The sequence below is a fragment of the Poecile atricapillus genome, chromosome 1 (assembly GCF_030490865.1).
Source record: "Poecile atricapillus isolate bPoeAtr1 chromosome 1, bPoeAtr1.hap1, whole genome shotgun sequence".
Taxonomy (NCBI): domain Eukaryota; kingdom Metazoa; phylum Chordata; class Aves; order Passeriformes; family Paridae; genus Poecile; species Poecile atricapillus.
This window is the reverse complement of record NC_081249.1, coordinates 15,786,986-15,799,968: the sequence shown is the minus strand read 5'-3', so window position 1 is coordinate 15,799,968 and position 12,983 is coordinate 15,786,986. Positions and strand designations below refer to the sequence as shown.

Here is a 12,983-nt window from a genome sequence, read left to right as displayed (position 1 = left end):
TGATTCATGGAACCATAGTGCACCTCTCCTCAAAAACAAACGCCCATGCATGTTGGAGGAGTTTGATTTAACAGTGTAAGGCCTGATGTAATACTTTATCAGTTTCACTATTGACTTCCTGCTATTCCATTTAATTTAGCCAAATTAATCTAATGGTATGGTAAAAGTCAGAGCAGAAGTGAATGGAGTTTCTCCTTCAGTACAATATGAATGTATATTTTGTTTCTAGGCAAGCTGGGCACTGAAGTGTCTTCCTGAGCCCAGGCCCTACTTGCTCTATAGTGAGATCTTAAGAATAGCCTGTGTTTGGAACGAGTGTGTGTGTCTGGATAAGAATATGAAAGCAGCTCTGAAGAGCCTGGTTACTGATGGGTAAAACAAGATTTCTGCAAGTGCCAAATACCTGCGGCTTCTGCCAAACATGAAATCAGAACATTATGAGAGTTAACATTAGTTGAACTCTTAAGCAGTTTTCCTCAGTACAAGAAACATGAGGTGATGTGCGTTTCAACAGCTCTGTATCAACTTTTGTTGTTGTGAGAGTAACTTTTTTTTTTTTTAAAGTTGAAATCTTTGATGCGACCACCAAAGTCAGTGAGAGACAGACAGGACCAAACAAAGAAGAAAATTTCCACAGCCAAAACCAGTAAACACATTGTCAACCAGCATGCTGGAGGAAAGACACAACACATCTCTTCATCGGGCTTCACTGAGCCTGCAGGCTCAAATTTGCCTCCAGACCCCACCCTGAAGGAATGGAAACAAGTAAGTGAAACCAAAGACGCACTGATACCAAACCCCTCACACACAAACTCAGCAGGTATTCTGTTCAGGCAGTGTGTTTATGAGTGTGAGGCAATGTCTCTTAACAGGAAAACAGTCATTCTAAGGAGTATATTAGATACCTATTAGTGTTTTTGGAGACCTGGTAATAAAGGCTTGGGATTTACTACCTTGCAAGTAAAATTCACCCAGTATTTTCTTAGCCATTAGGAGGAGAAAATTGCTCAGTAGGAAATGGGTTTGCTTGCCCTCATGTGGTTGGATCTGTTGGTACATAAATGGTTGTCAGTTTAAACAGGTCAGACTGCAATTGTTGGTGAAATAAAACATTTTTTTGGGTGTGCTTTTGGCAGCTGAATGCTTATATAGCCCAGAACAGCCACCCAGCTCCTGAGACCTACAGGCAGAAGTGGGAAGTTTTTGTCCTCTGGCTATTTATGTCATCCTGAATATCAGAGCTGATACAGAGTTTTTGTTATACTGTCATTTAATAAATCATGACAATTTGTAAAGCTTAATTTCTCTGAAAATCTGATTTCCCTTGATACCTCTCTGACCTACAAACTAACATAATGGGCACAAGCAAGGCTCCTCTTTTCCCCCCAAATCTGACACTCCCCCAGCTAATCAAGCATCCACTAAACATGAAACTGAATGTGTTAGTGCAAATATTGCCCAGAAAAGTTTAAACAAACACATTTTGAGTAATGTTTGCTACTGACTAGAATTTAACCATGATAATTCTTCTTCATATCTGAACTCTGCTAAAATGTTAATATGTAAAATGTTGGTTTGAAACATGAGCTAACTGAAGACAATAAAGCCAAAGGCAGCTCTTGTCATGTGTAGAGCAGGTACTCCCAAATTTAGGTAAAACCACTGACCAGTGTGGATATCCAGTTTGTGCTGGGAATTAGGAATTGCTTCTCCTACCTATATGTGAAGAAGGCAGCTTTTGTTCTTGAAATAGCCCAGGTACTGTTCCTGATGCACCTTTCCAAGTCTGAAAACCTCAGCTGTGAAAGGAGGTACATTGCTGAAATTATATTTCTTCTGAAACAAAAAAGTTCATCCAAAATCTAGATGTTTCTTAAAAAGTGGAACAAAAGTCTCAGCCCAAAAGAATACGCTCCTGAAAGGAAGGAAAATCCCCAAGACCTACGTGTTAGCTGGGATGTGTTTTCTCCCTGTACTCTGGGGCTTTTGCTGTGGCCAGGACTTTAGACAGACATAGCCTGTCAGTCTTCCACTACTATCAGTCCTCACTTGCTTGAGTTTGCTATTTATAGATCCTTGACATTCTGTGGAGTGATCCAAGAAGCCAGAATGGCTGTACACCAAACAAGTGTCGAGGAGGAGGCTGTTACTTTGGTCCTGATGTCACTGCCAAGCTGTTTGAGAGGTATAATCTGAAGATGCTCATCAGGTCTCATGAATTTAAGCCAGAAGGTTATGAGATCAGTCATGATGGGAAGGTAAGATGCCTCCATGTAAAGCAGAATTTTCCTGTGAATTTCACAGGAATATCCACAGATTTGTGTGCAAAAATTATTTAAAAAAAAGAGAGTCACTTTGTTAAACTGGGTTTGGGGGAACTTCATCCTAGATAGATGTTAGAACAAATTAGAGAGTTCTGAGTAACAAAATTCTTTACAGCTTTAGGGAGTGGGGACCAGTTTATGACTTACATGGAAACAAATGGACATCAGCAAAATCCTCCACAAGAGTTGTGTCTAAATACAGTTCAAGAGTTGCTCTAAGGCTCTAGAAACTTTTAACTTACTGATTTCTTTTCTGGCCCTGCTTTCTAACATGCTGTATTGGGAGCCAACAAGAATCCTGAAAACCAGGTCTCTCTTAGAAAGAGGTTCTGTGAAACAGCATGTTATATCTCACTGATCTCTGAAGTCTGACAGGTCAAAAATAAAGGCCCAGAGCTCTGACTCAAAAGGCAAGAGCAGTTTGGTGAATGACATAGTTTTATATGTAGACACATACTTTCATAACCTGGAATTTTTTCTCAGCAGTTTCAGAAATAAGAGCTGTTCCAGCCAATCCAGTTTCTTTGTTTCCTATGTCAGGTTATCACCATATTCTCTGCCTCTAACTATTATGAAGAGGGCAGTAACCGGGGCGCTTACATCAAGCTGAATCCTGAGCTGACCCCTCGGTTTGTGCAGTACCAGGTCAGCAAGTTCACACGCAGGCAGAATCTCCAGGAGAGGTAAAGCTGTGTGTTGCATGCAGTGAGTGTGGACTCAACTCAAATATGAGTGTACCTGCCACAAATTTAGAGCTTGATTGAATAACTAAATGGGCATCCATTTTCCTTGATTCTCACTGGTTTTCTATTTTACAATTTTAAAATTAATACAGTAGACAAAACATGTTCAAAGTGCTTAACTTGGTTTCCTGAGAAACTCCCAAAGGTAATTAGCTGAGGTAAGCAGTTATAACAGACAATTGTCAAGGACTCATAAATGGCCTGCACCTGTCTGCTTTAAGGATGCAGTATTAATCTGGACAAATCCTGTTATTAGTTAAGTCACAAAAGTTTATCATGACAGCTTTGCCATGCCTAGTAGTGTGATCAGATTACTAAAGGAAAGCAGCTTAGAATTACCTGCATAAACTCAATTATCCCATAAACTCAGATCATTCTTATGGAGCATTGTTGGTTTTATTTGGTTTGAGGTTTTTCCCCCCCTGACCCTGAGTGTGTTTTGGGTCATCCCGCTTAAACATACTAGACCCTAAACATACTACATGTTAAAGGATATAAGAATTTTATAATGAATGTTGAAAATCATAAAATGCTAGAGGATTTTAATCCTTTAATTGCTGGGTTTTTTCCTCCTAGGGTAGGTACAATTGAATCATCTGCCTTAAAGTGCTTACGAGAGAAGATTTATGCTCACAGGTCTGAACTCACCAGTGCTTTTGCACAGTATGACGTCAATGGCACAGGTACTACTTCCTCTCCAGCCCAATTGCCACCATGGGGAAAACAGCTTCCATGTGTGTGGGGGGCAGAGGGGAACAAACCCAGTGGAGAGGAGTCCTGCCTGCCTGCCAGTGTCAGGCTGAAGGCAGCAGAGGCTGGTTGACCTTGTTCTTCATGACCACAGAGGAGGATAGGCATTGGGAAGAGCTTAGCCCCAAACAACTTCAGGTGATGAAGCTTGAAGAGTGACAAAGAAAACTGAAAGACATGGGCTAATAATGAAATGCTGTTGGGTAGAGAGTTTGGGCGGGCATATCCAGTTCCAGAAGCTCAAATGTAGCACCTTCATGTAGCAGTGTCTTCAGAATGTGTGAGACAAGGGAACTGGAGTCTCGGGGAAGGGGGGGCAGGGGGGAATGGATCTCCTTCTGAGTCTGGGTGGTACCTAAGGAAAGTTTCCTACCTATGCCTCCAGCAGACACACAGTCACCCCTCAGATGAAGAAAAGTCAGTGCTAAGTTAAAAGATGAACCTTTTATGTAGAAGCAAGAAGCTGATTTCTGCCACAAACACAACTTTTCCTTGTTATGGCTTCTCACTTGACTGTGTCCTTACAAGGGCATCCAATAACATGATGTTGTTCCTTTGGCCACTGAACAGCTGTTTCACATTTTTCTGTCTGGTTGAGTTTTCAGCCACATGTCACTCTAATTGCAGTTCAGCTGAAACCTGAAGTACTCTTCATGGCATAATCTGGCTTTCTCAGGAAGTGTTAAAACATGCTGAATATCATAACAGCATCACAACTTTCTGGCTGGAAGGGACCTGTGGAAATGCCTAGTCCAACCCCACTGCTCCTTTGTTATGAGTGCTTTTATCTCAGGGTTCAGAGAAAATCCTTGTGTTTTGTAACCCTTTGTGACTGATGTGTGCTGTGTCCTGTACTTTTAACCATGACCTGATCCCTTCTGGCAGGCAGGATTTCTGTCAACGACTGGGCTGCAGCGATGGAGTCTGTCCTACAGCTGGAACTGCCCTGGAGGATGCTGCGGTCTCAGTTAGCACAGATGAACCCAGATGGAAAAGTTGACTTCATGTCATGTTTTTATGATTTGAAAATGGGTCAATCTATAAAAGAGGTAAAGAGGAAAACACCTCCTTGCGATTCTTGGAGGAACAACTTTTAGTGCAAACTGAAGCACAAGACAGTGGTTTGGCCCATCAAGTAGACATCTACATCTGAGCTAGTTGCTGAGCTTCCTTTTATAGTCACTGAAGGAAAATGAGCACTGCTAGGGTACAAATCATCATTCCCTGCTAAGGTAGATGCTTAAAATAGGTTGGATGAATCACATGCTAGAACTGCTTCTTACTTTCTGTTGGCTCTCGAGGGCGTTTAGATAGAGGAGCTGAGGAGATGTGACAAATCCTGCCCAGAGCAATCAACCCTTACTCTTTGAAATGAGCTTTTCAAACAAGCTCCAGAGGCAGTTCAGGCCCCTGTGGGAGAAAGTCACATTTTTAGATGGACTTTTAGATGTTTATAATGGTTTCTGAGGGCACTTCTACAGAGCCCAGTTGTTACCAAATGGCTGCACAGTGCTTCGGTATGGAGGTATCACCATAATTTTCCTAAACAGCAGGATCCATTCACATCTGAACAGTGAGTGCTTTGTATGAGTGCATGGTCTGCGCCATCTTCCCTACATTATCCAAGATTATTTCCAAAAATAATTACTGAAGGTAGGAGGTGTGAAGGGCTCCTTTTCCCCCTTGCCCTGCACCTGAAAGTGATAGGTTTTATCCGATTATTCCTCAGGGCAAGACACAGAACTGTCATTCCAGAGAACTCAAGCATAAAGAATTTTTTTTTAACATTTAACAAGTTAAACTGGAAAAATGGAAAATGGATAGTAGATATTCTGTTGGTTAAATTAAACCAAGCTCTGAATAGTTTCTTGTACATGATTTCAAATCCAGGCTCAGCCAGCTTTGGCGGAAACACTGTGCAGATACAGAAAAGATCTGGAGATCATCTTTAACATCATTGACAAAGATCACTCAGGTAAGTCTAGGTAACTTCACTGTGTCAGCTCTAGGGAGTCTTTACCAGTTATCTTTCCCCCACTGTGTTTCCTCCTTAAGGCTTCTAAATATAGAGGAACCAGAGGTGATGTCATTTCTCCAGTTTAGTGGAAACTATTTTAAGCAGTCAGGCTGCAACCATATAAGGGACAGTGCACAGAGCCTAACAAGATTCTTACATACCCTAGTTTCAGTATTGGCTTCACTCTTTTGGGGGCTTTTTCTCCCTTCCAATCTTTCTCAATTCCACTGTCAAAAGCATTCAGTCATTACCTAAAGTAAAAATGTGCTTCAGTCATGAAAGCACTAATCCCACTATGGTAGGCAGGTAACTTTCTTGCAGTGAAGGAGTGTGCACGTGTGTGTGTTTATGCAGGAAGGGAAAACAACACTGCAAAAAGCAACCTATTGTCTGTCTCCTTTAGGTTTGATTTCTCTTGAGGAATTCAGCCAGACATGGAGGCTCTTCACTTCTCACCTGGGCATTGATGTACAGGATGACTCCATTGACAAGTTAGTCCTCAGCATAGACTACAACAAAGATGGCCACATTGACTTCAATGAATTTTTAGAGGCCTTTCACGTTGTTCACAGACTCGAGAAAAAGGCAACCTCATGAAAAGGCAGAACTTCTTGTGGGTTGTCTTGGAAGCTCAGCTTGCTGTCATTAGTCATAAAAGGGCTGCTCAATAGGGTCACTGTGCAAGCCTTTATTTAGCCCTTCCTGGATGATCTGTACCTGCTAATAATGGGACGGAAGAGATGAAACCCCACACTTAACAGTATTACTGTGTCACTGCTACACACTGCCAGGACCTTACAGTTCATCCCCTCTTCTTGGTGGCATCTCCCCCATCAATCTAATCCCTGAACATTGCCAAGGTCATGCCTACAGCTGTGTAGGAAGGGAGACTTTGGTATGTGTCTGTCAGCAGACCTTAGTGACAGCTGAGAGCATTGATAACCACAAGGAACATATCAGACCTACCCTGGTGATGGAACAGGCACAAGAGAGGCTGGCTGTGGGGTGTCCATTGCAGAAGAGAAAAACGGGGAAGAAGCATCTGGTTAAAATGGGTAGTTCTGAGTTTAATCTTGCTCTTTGCATGATGCAGAGGAATTAAATCATTCCAGGTCAATCTCTTATCCTTCTAAAAGTTTACAGACATAACTTAGAGGATCGTGGTTCAAAGGTGTTTATATTTGCACTAGATTTCCTCTTGCCTCTGGTTACTTTTCCCCACATTTGTTGGGATTTGGAGCTATGAAACAATAACTGTTTCTGAGGTGGAGACAGGCTCTTCACCGTGGTGCTGAGCAATAGGACAAGAGGCAATGGGCAGAAACTGATGCACAGGAACCCAACTTGTTCTGAACATGAGGAAGAACTTCTTCACTGTGCAGTGACCGAGCACTGGAACAGAATGCCCAGAGAGGCTGTGGTGTCTCCCTACCTGGAGATAGTCAAGAACCATCTGGATGCAGTCTTGTGCTGTGTGCTATGGGATGACCCTGTCTGAGCAGGGAGGTTGGATCAGATGGTTCACTGTGGTCTCTTCCAACATGACCCATTCTGGGATTCGGTGATTCTATGATAACTCGCCACCTTAATGAAGGTTAATCCACAGCATGTTAATGTAATACATGATAGATCACACAATAAAGCTTTAGCTTTCTGAGCAATGCCTAGGTGGGGTGTCTTTTCGCCTGTGTTTTGGTACCCTGCCCCCATCACCATAGAACACTCTTCCTGAAGATGAACTGGGTTTCTTAAAAAGAGAGAGATGAGTAAGAACACAAGAGTAAACATATTTTGATACTACAGAATCTAAATATTCTTGCATATAGTTAAACATAAATTCTTTACCAAGAAAAGGAAACTGAGAAATTTTGAAATTAAGTTTTTGGAAGGCAGCAAGATGGAAGACTCTTGCATTCACATTCCTGTCTCCTTTCCCTGACTGCAAGTCAGTATTCCCATTCCTGACAATACCACCCTGTCAATGCCCAAGGGGGAGAAGTCAGGAAATCTGGACCTAATTCTCTTGCATCTTACACACTGAAAGCAACATCAGGTGAGGAGCTTTTTGGTAACTATTACCTCATTCAGCCTCAATAAATCCAGTGCACGTAAAGTGCTTTTTGGGTAGGAAAAAGTTCTAACCTAGTCTCTCTTTAAATTTTAATAGCCAAAGATGAGCTAAGTAAAGCAGCTCATTTCATTTAATAGAAGTGTTACAAAACAAATACAAAACAAGTACAAAAAAATCATTCTAAGTTTATCATCCCAGAATGTAACAGCAGCCCAAGCTTTAAGGCACTGCTGCCTCTCTTAAATCTTAAATTTTATTTTCTACTATTAAATATAGAACACTTTTCCAGAAGTACTGTGTAACTTGACAGATGAATGAACAGACACGCACACACTTATTTCTACTGCCTTGGGGGAGGGGAAAGAAAAATCTTTAATAGTACAAACAAAATTTACAGTGAAACTTTAATGGCATTGGTAATACATAATGTATATTTTTAGCATGCAGTTATTCTGATCTATGCACTGTGATGATCAATCCCACCTTATTGCAGTGGGGTGACAAAAAGGCTCCACTTAAAATGGCCAAACACCACTGAGTGTGGTGGGATCTTGCTTCCCACTGCTGGCTTCCATGCGGTGGGTGTGAAGTGACAAGGTAGAAATCGACACTGCAGCTCTGCAGTCCCCCTTTGCCACCTGCCCCAGTAAACAGGACAAAGCCAGGCTGTACAGTGAGACACAGGAGCTCTGAAGGATGGCTGGCAGCCTCCAGTGTGATGTCCCCCCCACATTCCTGATCCTGGCATGAAGAGGACTGGCCTCAAGGGATCAATTCCTGAGAGGGGATGCCAAGGTACAGTCTCAGCACAGCTTCACTGGGCAGGCAGTGAGAGCCTTTTGGGGATGCAGGACTGAGGTATGAGAGGAGCTGAATCATTGAGCCAAAAAAAGAAAGCACTGTCCTGTCAGCTGCTGGTAGCACAAAGAGCCCCGTGACCCCTGACAGAAGGGGGTGGCAGGGGGAGTAACTGTGAAACTTCTAATGTTGGGAATAAATGCCACTTGACTGAAACTGGGAGTGGGAAAAAGCCCTGCTGCTTGTACTTATATCCAAACTGAGCTGAAGCTCTTCTTCTGTAACCACCATCCTCAATCCCTTTTTTTCAGTCATGATTCTATGCAGCATCTACTTAATGTGCTAAGTCACATCACCAGATGTGACTGATCCTTTAAGCAGCGCCTGAATCAGCCTGCAGATGAGTGCCAAGCTCTCACCCTACAGCTACAGATGCCACCACTGGTAGCATCTCTCTCCTGTTTTCTGGGCAACTCTGCTCCTACTTGCCAACCACTCCAAAACATGCCCAAGATTGGATCTGGACTGCCTCGAGCTCCCGCTTCACTGAAGGCCCTGGCTACTGCCAGAGGGTGACACATTCCTGCAGTGTTCCATACCCACATGGGACAGGCCAGGGGTTCCACTACCCCACAGAAAGTGACTGCCCCTTTGCAGGGCAGCTAAGGACTGTGTGGCTCACCTGCCCCTTGCAGGAACAAGCAACACTCCCTAAGAAAGGAGACTACAATTAGCAGGAGAGAAGCCAGACAAACTTTGTACTCCACCCATTCAGTTTTCAGTTACCTGTGGGACCAGCAGCTGAGGGAGATCAATGGTGTTTTTGATCTGTCTAGTTTGACAAGTCCACATCCCTATCGGCAGCAGGGAGAAGGCAACAGCATGAGCAGGGGGACGATGGCCTGGGGGAGCAGGGTTGGGGCCAGCATGTGGTATGAGCTCTGAGCTGGACACAGATCCTTATTCTGCCAGTTCCTCCCCCCAGCCCCAGCCTGTCTCCAGGCACACCTGGCTGCCCCCAGCACTGCAGAGGTGCTCCTGACCCCACAGCTGCAAACTGCTTGGGGTAGCAGGGCCCATCAGGCTGGCATGAGCAGCTCTTGGGTCAGTCTATTTTAATTCACTAATGCCCTTTTCTGTTTCTGTGGCACAGGACAGGTCTGTTCACCTTTGCCTTCTTTCCATAAATGAGTTTCCAGGGACTGGGATCTGGCAGTGTCATCCTCTGCTGGCTCCCCAGGGAGGCTGCACAGCCAAGGAGAGCCTTTGCCAATTAGCTCAGCCCTGCACAAGCTGCAAAGTCGTCCTGTATTATATCTGGGAGTACACCCTGGCCACTGCCAGTGCCAGCTCTGCTTTGCAGCAGCCTCACACACACTGGGGAGCCTCACCAAAGCAAGGGGTCTGTGTAAAACCTTATTTGCATAATTGGGTTTGCACTCCAATTGCAATGGTTCTTCACTCTGAGCTGTGACACAGCAGCAAGGTGCAGCTGTGCCTGACCCTGCAAGTAACGTGTTTGCCTTTCACTGGCCTTGTGTTTGAGTACCATCCTTCACCATCACATACCAAAACTCTTCAGATTACCACATAAATACTTTCCAACTGCCTGCATTCCATGTGGTAATTCATTCTGATCATCCTGAATATACCATAACCTAGATCATACTGTGAATTTGATATTAAAGACACCAATGACACTCCCATTTAAAAACAAAGAAGTGTTAAGAGTTGTCCAGGTATGTTAGGACATACATTTCATTGCTTTAAACTTCAATGCAGCTGCATGGAAAACTAACATCAGTCTTCTTGTTTTTGAAAACAAATTCACACAGTAGGTAAAAAAAAAAAAATTAGAAGTCTAAGCAAAAAGTCATCTTGGCATCTCTCTCAATCTAGGATTCAAGAAGAAAAGCAAAAATAACTGCTATTGTTTTTTGTATAAAGAATAAAAAACCATTATCTTGCACTTGTGCTTATGCTCTGCACTGTCACATCTGCTTAAACTAGACAAAGGATTTTACTTCCTTTTACTGGGAAACAAGCCAAGTGAGCTCTCACAATACATACAAAAAGTTAAAAAACCCAAACCAAACAATAACAAAGGCAAACCCTTACAAAACAGGCACCATGCCAATAAAATAACTTCCACACCCAAGTGCTAATTGTACCTGAACTGTCACTTTATACTGGCCCCTGCACAGGCCCACGGTTCCCATGGTGGTTAACACAGGGCTCCTGGTCCTCTGGACTACCAAACTCTGGTCTGTGAAAAAACATTAAATCACCTCATATTAAGGCCTCACACACCTACACTCATACTGAGTCAGCTCCCAGATCCTGCTACAGCAGCAGTGACTGTAGAGGGACAGCAGGCAGGGTGTCAAGCCTTTGGAGCTCAGACCTCCTGAGACCAAGAGGGCTGGCAAGTGAGATAGGAGATTACTTCTACTGGAAACAAAAACTTCACTCTGAAAAGCACCACACACTATTGTTACACACCAAAAAAAAAAAAAAAAAAAAATTCAAATCTTATACAAATGGCACAGTTTTGTTTTTAAAGAGTGGATGAGAGGCTCACAGAAACAGCTTATCAGGCTTATATATCTCAGGAAGTAATTATTTTTACAGGCCTATCTGCTCTTTTCCCCTCTATCTGGCAAGACAGAATTGCTCTGATCCTCACATGGCAGCAGTGCTACTGAGGGACCCTGACTGTGGTCATGGGATGCTGAAGCTACTGCCACTTTCCTAAGCTGTTAGCCAGATGCTGACACATGGCTGGTGGCAAAGCCAGCAGCACAGGCACAAGGAAAACCACAGACAGTGCCTGGGGTAAGGCAGTTTTTCTCTCCAGAGGCTGCCTACCTCTGTTTTTAGTTTCAATGGCCCTGGAGTCGTTTCCATGCAGGATGCACCTACTCCCTGCAGCACCTCGAGAGCTTCCAATTGACAGCATTAGCCTGGGAACTGTCTGCAGGAAGACTTCCAGTCAGCCCAACCCCTAATTACATGAGACCAGTGTTACTTCAAACTAAAAAGAAGAAAAAGAAAAAATGGTAAAGGGGAAAAAAAAGAAAAAATAAAAGAAAAGAAAGAAAAAACAAGAAAGAAAAAAAAAAAACCCAAAAGAGAAACATCAAAGCCTTCCATAAACTCACGCTACACTGGAAAAGCCACAATTATGCTATTCTTAACTCTGAGGCTGTTTGCAAGGGAAATGATCAGGAGACTTGGAAAGGGTGCTCAAGTGGAAGAGGTTTATCTTGCTCCATTCAGAGGAAAGGATTACAGGCATAAAACTGTCTGTCACACTGGAGAAGCTGGAGTCCTGAGATTTTGTCTCCAAAGTCTTGGGGACACAGGGAAGGAAACTATTCAGATTACAGACAAATGTGGCTTCCTGACAGAGGCTATCCTCCCAAATCAGTGGATATTGTAGGATGTTTGTCCCTACTGGCATTAGCCCTGCACTGACTAGGTGCAAATGAGGGGAATCAGGATAAAAGTGTATTAGAAATATCACATTATTTCAAGTTATTCTTAATCCTCTAATTTACATTTCCCTGGATGTTTCACACTGTGCATTAGTGATTCACAATGATGTACATTTACACACAGCAGGATAAAAATTAATGAATTCCATCACTTCCCTTATTTGTGAAACTCTATGCCCAAGATGCAGCTCCCTCGTTTTATTATGCCTTTTGATCTCCACAGAGTAATCTGTTTTCCCCTTGGCAGAGTTGTATAATTCTTGCTAATTTAATACGAATTACATTTATGCACTTTGGGCAGAATATGCCTCATTATTTGTTATTTCTTGCACACTCTCCTAAAACCAGGCCAAATTCCAGCTCCCTGTCCCCAGTAGGTGTGCACAGAGCATCCCCAACAGTGGCAAATGCTGAGGGAGTGCGTGGCACACACACAGGCAGCAACCAGCCAAGGGGTTTGTGACAGAGAGCTAGCGAGGAAGAGCCTCTGAGCCTTCCCTTCTGTGTGAGGTGTCACTTACTGCATTGCACAGCCTGTGCTGGGCAGGAAATCGTGTAAATAAATAATTATGGCTTTTGTTAGGTAAGTCATGGTGCCATAGGCTCCGCTGGGAGCACTGTCATAAAAAAAGTGGCAAATTCCTGTAGCTGGGTCTTTCTCCAAGATACTACCAGTAGCTCCAAATGATTTCTGTAAAAACACAAGCAAAGAAGTAGAGCAAGTTAGGCATGCATGCTTATTTTTTGGAAAAAAACCACAACATTATGATTTTTTATTTGTGC

The 12,983-nt window shown here is 43.2% G+C and overlaps 2 protein-coding genes across 2 annotated transcripts in view; one reads left to right on the top strand and one right to left on the bottom strand.

Annotated features, from left to right (window-relative positions):
• The window catches only part of PPEF1 (protein phosphatase with EF-hand domain 1), a 34,421-nt gene extending 26,928 nt beyond the window's left edge, over window positions 1-7,493 (top strand). Inside the window, exons 11-17 of the mRNA XM_058842260.1 lie at window positions 565-765; window positions 2,073-2,258; window positions 2,865-3,007; window positions 3,644-3,750; window positions 4,703-4,866; window positions 5,708-5,792; window positions 6,238-7,493. Of these exons, the coding sequence (XP_058698243.1) occupies window positions 565-765; window positions 2,073-2,258; window positions 2,865-3,007; window positions 3,644-3,750; window positions 4,703-4,866; window positions 5,708-5,792; window positions 6,238-6,431 (1,080 nt within the window). The 3' untranslated portion in view covers window positions 6,432-7,493. The remainder of the gene's footprint in view (window positions 1-564; window positions 766-2,072; window positions 2,259-2,864; window positions 3,008-3,643; window positions 3,751-4,702; window positions 4,867-5,707; window positions 5,793-6,237) is intronic.
• A 799-nt stretch (window positions 7,494-8,292) lies between these two features.
• PHKA2 (phosphorylase kinase regulatory subunit alpha 2) overlaps window positions 8,293-12,983 on the bottom strand; it is a 44,738-nt gene continuing 40,047 nt past the window's right edge. The window contains exon 31 of the mRNA XM_058842249.1: window positions 8,293-12,891. Within this exon, the coding sequence (XP_058698232.1) occupies window positions 12,718-12,891 (174 nt within the window). The 3' untranslated portion in view covers window positions 8,293-12,717. The remainder of the gene's footprint in view (window positions 12,892-12,983) is intronic.